Genomic DNA, 16,718 nt, shown 5'->3' on the forward strand with positions numbered 1-16,718 from the left:
ACCTCCTACCCTTACCTACCCCCACCCTACCCCTACTTATCCCCCACCCTACCCTCTACCTACCCCACTCCTACCCCTACCTACCCCCACCCTCTACCCTTACCTACCCAACCCCTACCCCCACCTACCCCCACCCCTACCCTTACCTACCCCCCACCTAGTACCCTTACCTACCCCCTACCTAGTACCACCTACCTACCCCTACTCCCTACCCTTACCTAACCCCAACCTAATACCCTTACCTACCCCACCCTACCCCACCTACCCCCACCCCTACCCCCACCTACCCCCACCTAGTACCCTTACCTACCCCCAACCTAGTACCCTTACCTACCCCACCTCCTACCCCCACCTAGTACCCTTACCACCACCCCCCCACCCCTACCTACCCCCCTCCTCATATCCTTACCTACCCCCACCTCCTACCCCTATCTACCCTTCTCTTCATATCCCTACCTAACCCAACCCCTACCTACACCCCACCTCTGACCCCCTATCTACCCCCTCCCCTACTCCTACCTACCCCTCTCCTCATACCCCTACCTACCCCTGCCCGTACCTACCCCCCACCGCCCCCTCCACACTGCCCCTCCCCTACCCTACCTACCCCCACCCACCCCCACCCCTACCCCACCCTACCCCCTCCTCATACCCCACCTACCCCTACCCCTCCCCCTACACCACCTACCCCCAACCCCCTACCCTCACCTACCCCTACCCCTACCCCCCTCCCACCCTACCCCTACCCCACCCCCTACCCCTACCTACCCCCCACCGCCCACCCTACCCCCACCCCTACCCCACCTACCACCCCCTACCCCTACCTACCCCTCACCCCTACACTCACCTACCCCCACCCCTACTCCCACCCCCTTACCCCTACCTACCCCTACCCCCCACCCTACCTCCCTCCTCATACCCTATCCTACCCCATACCCCCACCCCCTACCCCACCCCTACCCCTACCTACCCCTCCTCATACCCCCCACCTACCCCCTCCTCATAGCCCTACCTACCCCCACCCTCACCCCTACCTACCCCCTCCTCATACTCTACCTACCCCCACCCACCCTACCTACCCCCTACCTACCCCCACCCCTACCCCTACCACCCACCCCCTACCCCTACCTACCCCCTACCTACCCCCACCTCCTACCCCTTACCTACCCCTCCCCCTACCCCTACCTAGGACGATGTCGAGTATGATTAGTACCTATTGATGAAGCTGAGATCGCTGTCACCTAGCAAGAATATGATAATTCAGCTTGCAGAATATAGTTTCATTGTGAATGACTATAGGGGAAGAGACTTAAAGAATATCTTAAGATGTTCCTCCAAGATCGAGCTTGTCGGAGGATGATGTCAAGTATGATTAGTACCTATTGATTCTTTGACGCCGACTAAGAAGGCTGATAGGGAGTAAGTACTACCTTCCCATCCGCGTTAGGGTATACCTTGTGCCTATGTTACGACTCCTCACCTACCAGGTTGGGTCTTTCCTTTCTTTCCTCCTTTCATTTTATTTTCTATTTCTTCTCTTCTTTTCTTATAAATTGAGGCCAATGTAAGAAATAAGTGTGGGGGAGTGGCTAATATACGCCAAATTTTTGCTTGACATTACTGAATACATGCTGAAAAAATGGAATCTCTGCTCTGTTTTTGCTAATTTTTGATGGAGTTAGCTGGATTTTTGCTCTGTTTGTGGTAGTATTTGCTCGAAGTAGCTTGTATTATGCTGGTTATGCTTGCTGGAAATCAGATTACTTAAAAAATTATGAGTTGTCAATTTTATGGCGAAGTGCTGCCATCACGTTTTTGTCCCAACACAACACCTACTGCATGGTCACTAGCATCACACATCAAGTCGAATGGGAGGGTCCAATCGGGAGGTTGAATAATAGGGACTGAAATCAATGAATTATTCAACCTGTGGAAAGCCTCAAGACAAGCATCAGTAAACACAAACGAGGTATCTTTGGCTAAGAACTCGGTCAAAGGCCTAAAGATCTTAGAGAAATCCTTGATAAAACGGTGGTAGAAGCCCGCGTGACTAAGGAAACTCCTCACCCCTTTTACATTGATCGGGGGTGGAAGCTTCTCTATGACTTTGACTTTTGCTCTATCCACTTCGATACCCTTATCAGAGACCACATGACCCAAAACTACGCCCTCTTGCACCATGAAATGACACTTCTCCTAATTGAGCACTAAATGGATTTCTCGACACCTACGTAGTGCTTTTTCAAGATTTAGCAAACATGAATCAAAAGAAGTACCATAAACAGAGAAGTCATCCATGAAAACTTCCATAAAATGCTCGATAAGCTCAGAGAAAATAGCTATCATGCATCGCTGGAAGGTTGCCGGAGCATTACATAGTCCAAATGGCATCCGTCGATAGGCAAAAGTGCATGCCCTACCCCTACCTACCCCCTCCTCATACCTCTACCTACCCCTACCCATACCTACCCCGCTCCTCATACCCCTACCTACCCCCTACCCCTACCAACCCCCACCCCATACCCCTATCTACCCCCCTCCTCATACCCCTACCTACCCCCCACCCCTACCCCTACCTACCCCCAGAGTTGAGCCCGAGTCATGATGGCATCATAAATAGTGAAAACCGGCTTTCAGGGGATACCTTGACGAGGTAATGCAATTTCTAGTTTTCCCGCACTCCCACAACCAATGAGAGGGCATCAAGCATCCTACTCTCGAATGAGCCACTCGACCTCGTCAAAGGTCAAAGCTAGAATGTCCTCGAAAAACATGGTAAAACGCTCAACTATCAATTAATTGGAAATACCCGTCGGTCCCTTGATAAAAATCCTTCTATAGAATTAATAAAAATTGATTGAAATTACTGAGCTTCGAGATAATCAAAGGATCTCGATTTGAATAGGTAGCTTCAAGTTTTTTCAAAGGGTCAATAATTGTTCCTTCGGTTCCCCCTTAGGGGTCGGTTTTGAGTAAAGGTCTTCATAACGAGCTTATCTGAATAAGCGACCCTTTTTCTGTCTCGAATTCCCATATTAGCACTTTGCCCTTCTTGCTCGGCAGGTTCTGAACACATTAGACTTTGAATCACGATTGTTCTATATTTCCTATCATTTTGCCCACCCCTACCCCTACCTACCCCCCTCCTCATACCCCACCCTACCCCCACCCATACCCCTACCCCCACCCCATACCCCTACCCACCCTCCCTCCTCATACCCCTACCTACCCCCCACCCCTACCCCTACCAACCCCCTCCTCATACCCCTACCTACCCCCACCCCTACCCATACCAATCCCCCACCCCATACCCCTACCTACCCCACCCCTTATCCCTACCTACCCCCTTCTCATACCCCTACCTATCCCCCCACCCCATATCCACTACCCCCTCCTCATACGCCTACCTACCCCACCCCTACCCTACCTACCCCCCTCCTCACACCCCTACCTACCCCCACCCCTACCCCTACCTACCCCCCTCCTCATACCCCTACCTACCCCCCATTTATATTCATTTATTTAATAATTTTAGGCATATATTTTTTTTCCTAATTTTGCATGTTCTTTTGAATATATAGGTGAATAATTTAGAACATATAAGTGACTACTTCAAACTTAGTAATTCATTTATATCTACGGGGTTTTTTTTAGAATTCATCTCTTTCATTTCAAACATACAGATAAATTAAATAAGATCCTAATTCATACAAGCAAAAGTCATAGTATAGAGTTTTTTTTAGGAGAAAAGTGCCAATATGCATCAATGAAGGGACAAATTATCCATAAGTGCGTACGAGGTTATTTCAGAGGGAACATGATTATCCAATCTTTGCTCAATACAAATTATGAGCGAAAATTCGTGATGTTATAAAAAGGCACTAGTCTTGCGAGATCATGGCCGCGCAAACTGTTACCATCCATGCGCACATGAGATCATACTACTACATCAATACTCCACACAAAGACAAACGAATGATTATGGACTCATGCCAATTTCACAGCTAAACACAATGCTTTCCCTTCAGCCACTTCAACCGGCCACCAAGCTTGTACTCTCCTACTTGCTGACGACAAAACCTTCCCCAACCGTCTTCCCCTACTGACGCATTTGAATTAATTTTTTATCGCGCCTTCCAAAGGAGCCAGCCATTGCCTAGGGCTATTGCCAGCAAACGCGAGATCGATAACTAGAATATTCGTTGGGCATAACTAACTATGTTATGCAACACAATAAACTAGAATATAAGGTTTGATAAGATAAAATAAGATAATTAAGATTAGATTAAAAAAAAGTTCAACTAAGATAAATTCAGATAAGATAATAGTTTTAGATAGGTCAAAATGAGTTAAATAAGACGCAACCTTAGAGCATCTACAATGGGGTGGGTTGGTCTTACTTGGTCTTTGAGTTTTTTTTTTTTCTCTCTCCTTTCCTCCTTCTTACACCTCACATCCCACTAAAACTCCCACCAACTCATCTTTTTTTTCTCACAATGAGTGGGTTAGTCTTACTTGGTTTTTCCATTTCTCTCTCTTACTTTGTTATATTCTACCATATACTCTCTCTACTATCCAAAATATTTTTATTTTTAAAATGAGGTAGATAATTTGTATTTATCTTTTAATTAGTGATAAATTTAATCATTATCTACGCATATTATTGATTAGAAAGAAAAGTAGGTTGGGAAAAAGTGTGGTAAAATATATCAAAATTGGACTCTATTTGTAGATTAAAAAAAATTATAGCCATTACCGTAATTTTTTTAAAAAAATTATCAACAGAATTTTTTTTATAAACGTTACAAATATTTGTAACAAAATAACACTATTGTTAATCCCCTAAAACCAAAAAGCATTATGACAGGCCACATGGACATCACCCGTTGGTGCATGAGTTTGATGTGACATCACAAGATCAAAGTTTACAGTTGCCAAGAGTAAAACGCTGGGTTTCACTCTCCTTTTCCGTTTATTCACCAGTACATGTGTCGTTTGACACTAAATTTTATTAAGAAAACAAATAAATGGGCCAGTTTTCCATGGACACGCGGCAACACATTACTCGTCTTATGCACGCCATCCGAGGTGCATCTGGTCTGGAAATCCAGACCAACCAACCCAAAGGGCCAAGTTCCCCAATGGTTAGACTAAGTAGAGCTAGCTTTACTTTTTGCTAGACCAACTAAAACCAAGCCATTGTAGATGCTCTTAGTATAAATATAAGGGCTTGAATAATTAAAATTTGGATATTTATAATTCAATGTTGAATTAGTAGGACCTAGAAGTAATCACTAACCCAAATTTGGAGGCATGCTTAGCGGCTTGCAAATTGCAATGCTTTGCTATATAGTACAAGACGTTTTATCTATGCAATGAGAAATAAAGTACAAAGAAGCTTCTTTGGATGTACGGGATGCTTTCCCATAATTTAGATGCATTCTCCTTGCCTTCTAAACCATGCCGAATAAAATTTTCAAATGAAAAGTTATGCTAAGTATATACAATCATACAATGCATAGTACCACATTTTAGGTCGTCTTAGAAAGGGGTTAAAAGAATAATTGAACATCAAAATCTAAGTTAGGTGAATGTCTCAAAGACATAATCAACTATTGTTTGATCAAATAACGCATGGTAGACAATATGTTGTGGCAATAATCATTTTGATGATACTTGTTAATTAGTATATATTGATGTGATTCATTTGAATAAAAAAATTCACTCTAATCATTATTATTAGACTTAAGATTAATAATGTAATGACTGCTTATGTCTTTTTCTGGTGGTGATTTTAGATTATTATTATTTTTGCTAATGTCTAAATAATTCCAAAGAATTGTGATTTCATACAATTATATTGTTGCCTCCATAATCTCTTTATAATAAACAATGTTTATCTGGTGGATTATTGTATAGTGTTAAACCCATAAGTGGACCAAACTCAAAGAATCTTGATAATCTAGCTCAGGTTGATGTGATTGGTCGATGTATTACTTCTTAACAAACAAATTGTGTTGAATCCCATTTAACAAAGAATAGTGTGCATTGAATGCAATGGCCGCAAGCCCGCAACTTATGGTTATTACTTATGATTTATGAGCGCCTTCTGGAGAAATGAAAGTGATGTGGAGATTATCACCAAAAATATAAATAAAAAAACTCAAAACAATCCAGTGCACAGCTGCACACTAATTTAGTGTGCATCGGGTTGGTAAGATGTTAAATTTATATGTGAGTTCTATAAAGATATAGTATATTTTATTAAGGCAAAGGCTAACGGACGCCCCGGGGGCGCTAGATAAGAAATATATTGTTCTATTTAATTACTCATATTTATATAAAATAATATAGAAAAAAACTATATGCAGCCCTAAGGGTTGTATATAAGAAGTCAAAAATGGAAATAAGTTACATTAATTGATCATTTATTGCATTGCTTGATGCAAAATTTTTCCATAAATTCACAACTTCTTTCGATTTTAAGTAGTGTATTTATGTCTTATATGCAACCCCTTGCTGCATATAGCCTAACCCATATAGAAAAAAGCTATATGCAATGCATTTAAATGCTTTGCATTTGAATTAAATGTTTTCCCCTTTCCTTTTGAAAAACATTAAATGCTTTGCATTGAAATTATACATTATTCTATTATTTTGTATAAATATGAGTAATTAAGTACAATAATATATTTCTTATCTAGCACCCCGGGGCGTCCGTTAACAAGATCCTTTTATTAATGGAAAATTTAATGTGAATTTATATGCAATGTAATGGAGGAATTAATTAAAATGTTTTAACATACAGGAAGATCTAAGTTGCGTAGTATATATATATATATATCATGACACGTGTTCTAATTAACATATGGAATGATTTGTTTCTGCATGATATAATGAGTGTCTGAATGATATAATGAGTTTCTGCTTGATATAGTGTGCGTTCAATGGTATAGTGAGTTTTGAGTTTTCTTGGGGGGAGGGGGCGAGTTTTCTTAGTCTAACAACATTGGAGGGCCATGATTTCTTATAGGTTAATTGCAACAAGCTGGATTTTCTGTGCAACCATGGTGAGATGAGAGAAAAGAGATGAACTGGCACGTTCACAAGAGATTCAAATGGGGATGACATTTGAAAGAGAGGAGAGAGAGAATATGGTTTCTTTAGGTTTGAAATAGAGGGGGTTCTGCCCTAGGCTTCCGGCTAGTGCCGATGTGGTGGCTTATATATTGTGCGAAGGAGAAGGCGAGAGGGTGAGAATGGAGGATGGAGAATGAGAGTGCGGCTGGAGGTTGGGGTGGGGTTGGGAGGAAGAAATTGGAGGGAAAAAGGGAGGGAATAAGGTAAAAAAAAAAAGTCTTGGCCGGAAAATTCAAGTCAATGCCGAAAAATGGACGAAGGGTCTGATCTGACTAGAAAATCGCATTTAAAGGTTGTTTCTCAAAAAAAAAAATTATAAGATTGTTTCTCACAAAATGACACTTTTAAAATGTTGTTTCTGACAAAAAACTCTTTAAAAAAATAAATTATAATTCTTCTTCTTAACCCTTAAGATTGTTTAATTATAAAATCTATTTGTAAATCCTATTTAGGAGTAAAATATATTTTTTAATCATATTAAGGAGTACAATCTACAGAATTTATTAATTTTACCTAGGAGTATATCGTTAAACTGGTAATGAAAGATAGGTTACAGGGAAGCACTGAAGCAGTGTGCGTTGTAATTCGATTAAAGTATGTGAAAGTTTGGGAAGTCCGCTTTAATCCACTTCAACAGCATGGAATGGGCTCAAAGATTGAGAGGATAAGACTCGCGCTAATTGAAATTATTGAACCACAACAAGACAAAGAAAACTAGGCATTTTGTCAATGCCATGTAATTGGGAATAGGACTTGGAAGCAGCCATGCAACATCGTTTTTTTTAAAAAATTCATATGAGCCACGAAGGCGGTACAAAGTACAAAAAAGGAGAAGGGGGATTCAAACATGTGACCTATCGTTCAGAGCACTTTAATCTTAACCAATAGGCCAAGATATCCTTGGTAGCCATGCATGCAACATCGTCATAGAACACCAATATGCAATAGTATTAGAAAACATAACAAACTATTTATCTACCAGATTTCCTAATATAAACAGGAAATCACATTGTGATAATCATGCCATGTACGCCTTCATATTTTTCAATCTGACTTGTGTGAATCGGTAAAAATACTGTACATCAGGCTCAGGCACGTGACCTGTTACAAACTACTCACTCCCACTTTCCAAAACCTGTGATTTTCTCTCTTCAATAATACAAAAACAATTGTTCAGAATAAACATACACTATATCATGTCAAAACACACTATATCATGTCCATATACACTGTATCATGTAATATTATCATGTCAAAACACACGCCAACAAACTCACCAAACACTATCATGTCAAAATACACTATATTAAGTCAAAATACACTATACTATTTCGAAACACGCTATATTATTCAAAATTAAACAGAAATGAACGAAAAAACTGAAAGACATAGAATAAACTTGAACAGAGAGAAAATTAAGAAGTTATGACAGAGAAAATGAAGAACTTATGAGAGAGAAAATGAAGAAGTTAATTTATGAAAGAGAAAATAGAGTAGTTAGAGAACGAAGTTAGAATAAGTTATCAGAGAAGAGAGAAGGAGAGAGAAGAAAGAATGGAGACTAAACGCGACAAAAATTGAGAGCTGTAATCATTACAACTCACGTGAGATGGATCGGGTGCAAACTAAATTAGTGGGCACCGGGTTTATATTTTTACATATTTTTAGTTATAGATATAAATATTTATTTAACGGTACTTTTTATTTTTATATACTAGCCAACAAAAAGTATAACTGTATAACCAGGGACGTCTCAAATATATTAGAGTCTAGAGTCTACAGGCGATATGCAAATATAATATTGAGGTCCTAAAAAGGAAAAAGATGCACATTTCCAACTAATTGGGAGATTTTCAAAGATATTGAGGTCCTAAAAAGGAAAAAGATGCACATTTCCAACTAATTGGGAGATTTTCAAAGAGGAGATGATTCAGTTTTCAAATTAGAGTCATCGACTTCATATTAATCATCCATTGACAGCTTGAATATAAAATAGGAAGAAAAAATTAGAATTTTTAGACCATAAACTATAGAGTTCAATAGATAGGAACCACTTTCTATAAAACCAAAAAAGGGAAAAAGGATTAAATATTATATTGGCAAGTTACAAGTGTAATTGTGGAATAAAGGGGCATAGGAAAAATTAAAGAAAAAGGAAAAAACGAAAAAGGGAAAAAGGAAAAGGAAAAAGGAATGAACAAAAGAGAAAGCTATAAACAAAACGAAGTGGCAAAGAGTACTCGAACCTAAGACCTTCAGCTCTTCAGGGAGGTGCTCTTACCACCGCGGCAAACCGAATTCATTAGTTTTACATTGGAAGATATTGTATATATTTGTTTCTTATGTTTTTCCTCCCAGCATATTTTTTAAAAAAAAATTCTTTTAGGGGTAGCATGTGCTACCCCTTGTTACTTAATAGATCCACCCCTGGATCCATGTTTATGTAACTGGAGTCAGTTGACCTCACTTAACTTCTAAAAATCTATGCAGAAGTAGGAAATAGCAATGGTAAAAAAAGAAAGAAAAAGAAGCTTGTAGTTTTAGAATCTAACACATGGAAAGATAATTCAAGTACTGAGAAAAAAAAAATTGAATATCTTTTAAAAAATGTGATATGCCAGTCAGTTACATTAATACTGCTTCTTCTTTTCACTTTTTCTATAAGATGTATCTTATTTTTTGCTTGCTAGTACTACTGCCACTACATGGCAAGAGTTACTATTAGAAACGTTATTTGAAAACCAAAAGTAGAACATCGACAATATAAAGTCTACACGATCAGAGTTACCTCTATTTAACATTAACCTTAACTTTGACTTTTTTTGAACTCACTTAAATTGAAGTCTAGATCCGCCACCGATGACACCATACCGCAATTTTCAACGAGATGATTTGAAGATGTGCACAACTCACAAGATTCTTTACACCATTAACATCTAGCACTTATCAATTTAGTTAGCATACCACTTTGTTGACTATCTAACGTATGAATCCCAACACGAATGGTTTTGGGAGCTTATGGTAGGTAGATAGTCTACATATAGTATTTGTCGCTCATTATGGCCCCCTTTTGCAAGTGGACGTGCTTTGCTCTTTGCCAGCCTTCATCAACTTCTTTTTTTTGCATTTCTTTTCATTATCTCTTTTAGGATACATGTCATAGTACTCATAGAGGAGGTTCAGAAAATATAAATTATATAAAGTACCTTCAAGAACATAATTCTATGATTGCATTATATCTTTTATGTATTAGAATTTTAGAAAACATGCAAATTAAATAGGGCTAACAAGCTAGCACAAGATTGTATTATTGAGGACTAAGATGTACCATGAAATTGTTATCTTACTTTTTTTCCCACCAAAAGGAGGAAAGTGACCGCACTACATAACTCTTAGCAACGTAGCTATCATATATATCTACAATCTATATATATTATATAGGACTTAGGAGTCATTTAAACTTAAAGATGTTAACTTAAAGTAACTAAAGTACCATTGAGGCATTGAGGCATTGAGGCATTGAGGAATAATAGCAAAGTTGATGGCCAAGGACAGAAGGTTTCATGTATTCTTGTTCAACCAAAAAAATTGTAGAAATAATTTAGACTTGTCGTTGTGTACGTACATATGTAAAATGTTGGAGTACAAGGTGATACTCAATAAGGGGGTTGAATTGAGTGACCAAATCTAATTGATTGTCGCAAAAACACTCTTATGGCATAATATGATCATATACTGTGTTATTCACTCGTAAACTCGCTTTTAATATTTTCGCTCAGACGAAGTTGTATCAAAACTAAAAAGAATGAAATCAAATAACAAGACACAATAATTTAACGTGGTTCAATCTCACCTCTGAGGTCTACATCCACACTACCTACTCTTTTATTATTTGAATCTTAAAATACCAAACTCTCGATATAATATGATTCCCCCACTATACTCTAGTAGTGCTCTCCAACACTTAACCATAAGTGTTGCTACTCTCTATAATGATGAAAATTATAGAAAGATTGAGTCCCACAAGCGTGCTTCTTAGATAAGCAAATCGAGGAATGTTACAATCGTTACATAGAACTTTATACTCATTGGAACTTTGTGTCATACAATGTGCTATAGGGATCCGTTTTCAGCTCTCAAAATGTATCAAAACTAATTAAATCTGAAAATGTGAGATTTTCTTCTGATTTCTATCCTTTATATAATTTTTCAACGTAATCATAATTATTCTCCAAGACATCATGATTATCTTCTTGAATAATTTTTATTCCTAAAATTAAGGGATAAAATCTTTTCCTTTCCAAAATCAAATTTTATCTTTTATAAAAATTGATTTTTTTCCTTTCCTTATAAGATAAGGATTCCTCCATATCTCATGCCAACTATTAATCAAATTTTAAATCAATTTTTATCTAAAAATCTTTATCAAAATCGTTTTCTTTAATAATCAGTTTATCTTTTTTTTTTCAAACATTCTTTTTCCGAAAATCTTTTACAGAAACGTTTTCTTTAAAATCAGTTTTTTTATAAGACATTTTATTTGAAAATCTTTATAAAAAATACTTTCCTTTCAAAACTAATTTTCGAAATTAAAAACTCCCCTTTTAATATTCTTTAAATATAGAAACATTAAATTGATATAATTACCTATTTTCTTAACTCTAAGAAAATAGTTAATCCTAATTTCATATTTCTAATTTAGCACAAAGTTCCAATACGTTAATTATATTGCATACACATGAATTTAGTATAACTAGACCTAAGCTTCTATTTTTGCAAGTTATCCAATCTTTATAGCACGATCAATGTTACATATATTCATTCTTTTTTTAGTAGAAAAAAGAGAAACTAGGGACGATTCCACCTAGTGAGCCACCCTAAAGCATCCTTTCGGATGATTATAGAGAATGAGAATTCAGGCATTTCAAACCAATAAGTGAGATTATTTTTAGAGTGACCCCTATGGGCCAACCAGTCAGCTACAACATTAGCTTCCTGATAGATATGGTGGATCTGAACTTCTTCAAAACACAAATTATCCCCTTCAATACTTACCTTTTTAACACCCAACTAGAGCGCCTCCCTAATCCCTTCTCGAAGCCCCCTTGCTTCAACCATTAAATTAAAATAGTCTCATAAGTACTAAGAGCACCAACAACACATAACTTCAAGACCCTGACTCATCTCTAATAATAAAATCAAACGTTGTTTGGCCATTAGAAAGTTTTGATCCATCAAAATTAATCTTCACAAAACCAAACTCTGAAGGAGACCAATCAATCAACTCTCTTCTTTTATCCTTAAGAATAGGAAGGAAGGCCTTCCTTTTATCATTGGAAAACTTCCCCTCCAGCTGCAAACAACGCAAACCTATTGTACGCAAGTTGTCCACATAAGCACAGATCATGCTACTAACCTTGCCCATAGAACAAGACTCTTCGCGAAAAATAACTCCATTCCTATTGTACCAAATAAACCACCAAGTGATAACAAGCAATTCTATTTCTGTCATTGAGCATTTCTTTTGAGGGAATCTAAGAATTCTATAAATGACCCATTTTCTTCTATAATATCAGGGCTAGGGAGATTTAACCTCCTGGAGAGATCTTCAAACACATCTCTAACCAGAGGACACCGAGAAAAAATGTGAGCAACATCCTCATCATGGGCATTGCAGAAGACACAGTCGAGGGGCAGAAATACATGACTAAGTTCCAAACGTTTCTTAGTAGGGAGACCATTATGACAAAGCCTCCACATAAAAAAAAAAATTTAATCTTTGGAGAGACTTTAAGTTTCCAAATCCACGAGAAGATCGAATGGCCAAGAGTCTGAATTACGCAAACCCTTAAGCAGCCCGACCCCTGATTTCACTGTATAGTTTCCATCAGGAGAAAGACCCCAGAATAATTTATCCTTTTTAACATGACTAGAGAGGAAGATATTCTTAATATCTTGTCCAATATTCTGTGGTACCAAACGGGATAAAGAGTTTACCTCATACCTGGCGCGAAATATTCCACTGAGAAAGGAGGGGTGGATGAGATTCGAACCGTGACCTTTTTGTCACGCTGGCTCTTAATACCATGTCAAGGGACCAACTCAACCAAAAGCTTAAGCTGATGGTTGAGGTCCCGGGAATAGATCTATACTCTATTATCCACTAACGATCCTGAGAAATAAAAGAGCTAACTAGCTCTCCTTCATATTCCTCTACAACCTGACATCTATCTACTATATTCATGTTACATATATTCATGTTATAGCATAAAGGTATTTATCATCATCAAAATATTTAAAGTTCAAAACACAACATAAAATAACTATAATTTTTATTGTTTGCTCCCATTCTTGTACGACTTCAGAACATCTAATCGATTTCATTGTTATTGTTTGTTCAAATAACTACTGGAGTGGATGAGGAATCTAATCGATTTCATTGTTTGCTCCAGTTTCTTTCTTAAGGTCGGCATTTGAATATATTCACCAAGATAATTTCTCATCAGTAGAAGCATGTAAGAAAAAAAGTATATGATCGATCAATTTAAATTTTGTTAGACTTGTCGGTATATCCGTATATGCATGTGTAAAATAACTATAATTTTTATTGATATGTGATTTTATATAAATGAACTAATTAATATGTAATTCTTGTATATATAATAATAGTCAAGCGTGTATTTTGCCAATTTTGGAGATGCACAAAGCATGAGAACAATTAACATGTGACCTATTGTTCACATCACCTCAATTTTAACGACTAAGTCAAGACATCTTTGGTTCCAAATATAACATAATACATATATAGATAATCACCTTATTTACCAAACGATTTGGTGGTCGGTGGAAGATACTAGGATACATTGAAAAGACTAAGATATCACCAAACCGATTAGATTACTCCCCGTTCACTAAAGTTTTATGGGTTCTTTTCACGTAATTTAACTAGCTTGCATATGGTTACGAAAATATTTATTAGTTTAATAAACACACTTAATTTGGGGATCCTTAGTGAAGTACTACTTCCTCCACGTGGGGTTAACACAAGATTTAATATATGGAGGATGACATGTAATTTATGTGAAAGTAATGTAATGAGACTTATGATCGAGTTCGAGTATATGACCAAATAAAAAATATGTAGTGTTCTTTTGTGCGCAACTTATATTTCTTCTCATGGTTAATTCAAAATTTTGAATTATCAATTATTTTAACATTTTTTCTCTTTTCCACCTCACTTATGATCTATCATTAAATTGGGAGGGATGGTGGTGGCAGCCTGGCAGAGGTGAGTGGTGGTGATTTAAGAAAAGAACAAAAGGTTACAAATGTAATTTTAATATTTGTAGGGCGATTTAAAGTAATTATGGGGCGATGATTAGAAGTTCAGTGGCATACATCTCGAATTTTTTTTGGATTTTGTAATTAGAAACGCTAGTTTTGTCAAACAGACCGTAAGTATTTAGTGTTTGGGTGTTGGGACCCGTGTTTTAACCATAATAATAAAATAAGATCGAGTTGACTCGGGGGAAAGTTTAGTCAAGTAAAAATCTTTCTTTTAACCATGATAGTAATAGGAAAAGTGGGGCCACACCATTATTGATCCCCTGTTCCATTGTATGTTTCACTCTTTCAATTTCTTCGAGCAAAAACTCTGAAAACACTCAAGATAAATACATGAAATTCTACACAAATATACAAAAACTATACACTACACTCCACAAAATTGCAATATTTTTTCCTTCTTACAAAGTAATACGAGCAATTTGACCATATCTCTTATCAACACATTGCCCAATTTTGATTTCTTCAGCACATCGCAATGCCTTCTCAATGTGATATCCTCCACCAATACTCACTTCTCTTTCCAAATGACAACAATAACTCTCAAAAACACTCACATTCACATGTAATTTAAATCCCATCAAAAACAAAAAATCCACTTCTAATTTGTTCATTTCCTTGGTTGTCAATCCTCCTACTCTTGCAAAATATGAATTTCTATAATTCCTGTGAAAAAAAAAAAAAAAAACCCATGTCAAAAATTTGATCTTTTTCAATACCCAAGTAAAATATTTTGATTAAATTTCAGAGAACAAAAAAAAGAGTAGAGGAAATGAGTGAAATTACTTACATGTCCTCAACATATTTGGAAGCCACCATGATAGTAGTAATGAGAAGTCTATGTACATTGCTAGGACTAATCTTGAAACCGGGGTAGTTTTGGCATAATCTATCAATATATACATAGGCAACCACATAAACTGATGGTCCGGCTTTTGTGTAACGAAATATACGTTCTAAAAATGATTGTATAGTCATATCCGGTGCTTCATAGGCATCAAATACTCGGGTTCTTGTGTCTTTTGACATTATTACCCTTTTGCAATTTCGATTTATCCTCTCGTTTCTTGCCATGTGTCGCTCGATCAAGGCCGATAAGACCGATACCACTAAGGGCATATCCGGTATATCTTGATATGAATAAAGATCCGACCTTAATTTTCTTGGGGATATATTGATTAAATTCGACATTGTATTCCAACTTTTTTTTTTTTGGCCCAAAAAATCGGACCGACGAAAAATATAATATTTTTTGGGTAGGGAGGTTGATTTTTGCTTGGAATGAGGATGAAAGGGAGAGGGAAAAGGTATATATATAGTGGTGAAGAGACCAATTAGTTGGTGATGTAGGAATATTTATTTTTTGTTTAAATTTGGTGAATAGGTCCAAATGATATGGGAAGGTGGGTAGAAAGATAGGTAAAATTATAAAATATGATGCATTGATACCCTTTAATAAAGGCATAGTACAGACAAGGAAAGCTTAGGTATATTGTTTTCTAATGATAAATACAACTCTTAATGTATGAAAATCTTTATAAAATCTTAAGGAGGGGCCAATAATTTATAACATCGTATGATATAAAATAAAGTACTACTACTATAGTTTTCATGAAGAGGGGTGAAAATGAACTCGCCGACAGTGAGCTTAAGGCCATATATGTGTTAAGTCATGGACCAAATGGGTCCAAAAGAAGTTGACTGCATTTATAGAAGGATTCTGCCTAGAGATTTCTGTCCCGCCTTTTTTTATTCATAACAAATATAATTTTCATACTAATTGAATTTACTACTAAAATGTTTATATAAAGTATTATTGTATACATTTAAGGAAATCGGAAATAGTGTATTCATCCCATGTGTGGTGTGGGAAATGGGTTCATGTGTGATGGATTTAGGAATTAAAAATAGGTTATAATTTGTGATGAATATAAAAATTAAAACAAGGTTATAATTTATGATGAATATAGGAATTATAATTGTAGGTTATGCATATTTAGTTGATGTATTACTCATGTACGGTACTCCGTATAAACTATGGATTTAGATTATATTTACTTTTGAATCTAAATCATATTTTTTTCCTTTATAAATCTAAGTAACAATCAATTAAAAAAATTTCATATATATATATATATATATATATAATATATATATATATATATATATATATATATTAGAAAAAGAAAAACTAAAAATTTTCGGCCTAACATTTTTACTTCTCTCTATTTCAA

General features: G+C 36.6%; 1 protein-coding gene across 1 annotated transcript; it reads right to left on the reverse strand.

Annotated features, from left to right (window-relative positions):
- Positions 1-14,674: 14,674 nt before the first annotated feature.
- Positions 14,675-15,781, reverse strand: LOC104905341 (cyclin-U2-1). Its single transcript, XM_010693853.4, has 2 exons — positions 15,275-15,781; positions 14,675-15,150 (listed from the first exon to the last, which is right to left on the reverse strand). The coding sequence occupies exons 1-2, from the start codon at positions 15,673-15,675 to the stop codon at positions 14,886-14,888; spliced, it is 666 nt and encodes a 221-aa protein (XP_010692155.2). The 5' UTR covers positions 15,676-15,781; the 3' UTR covers positions 14,675-14,885.
- Between the last annotated feature and the right edge of the window lie 937 nt (positions 15,782-16,718).

Source organism: Beta vulgaris, chromosome 1 (assembly GCF_026745355.1).
Source record: "Beta vulgaris subsp. vulgaris cultivar EL10 chromosome 1, EL10.2, whole genome shotgun sequence".
Classification (NCBI taxonomy): Eukaryota; Viridiplantae; Streptophyta; class Magnoliopsida; order Caryophyllales; family Amaranthaceae; genus Beta; species Beta vulgaris.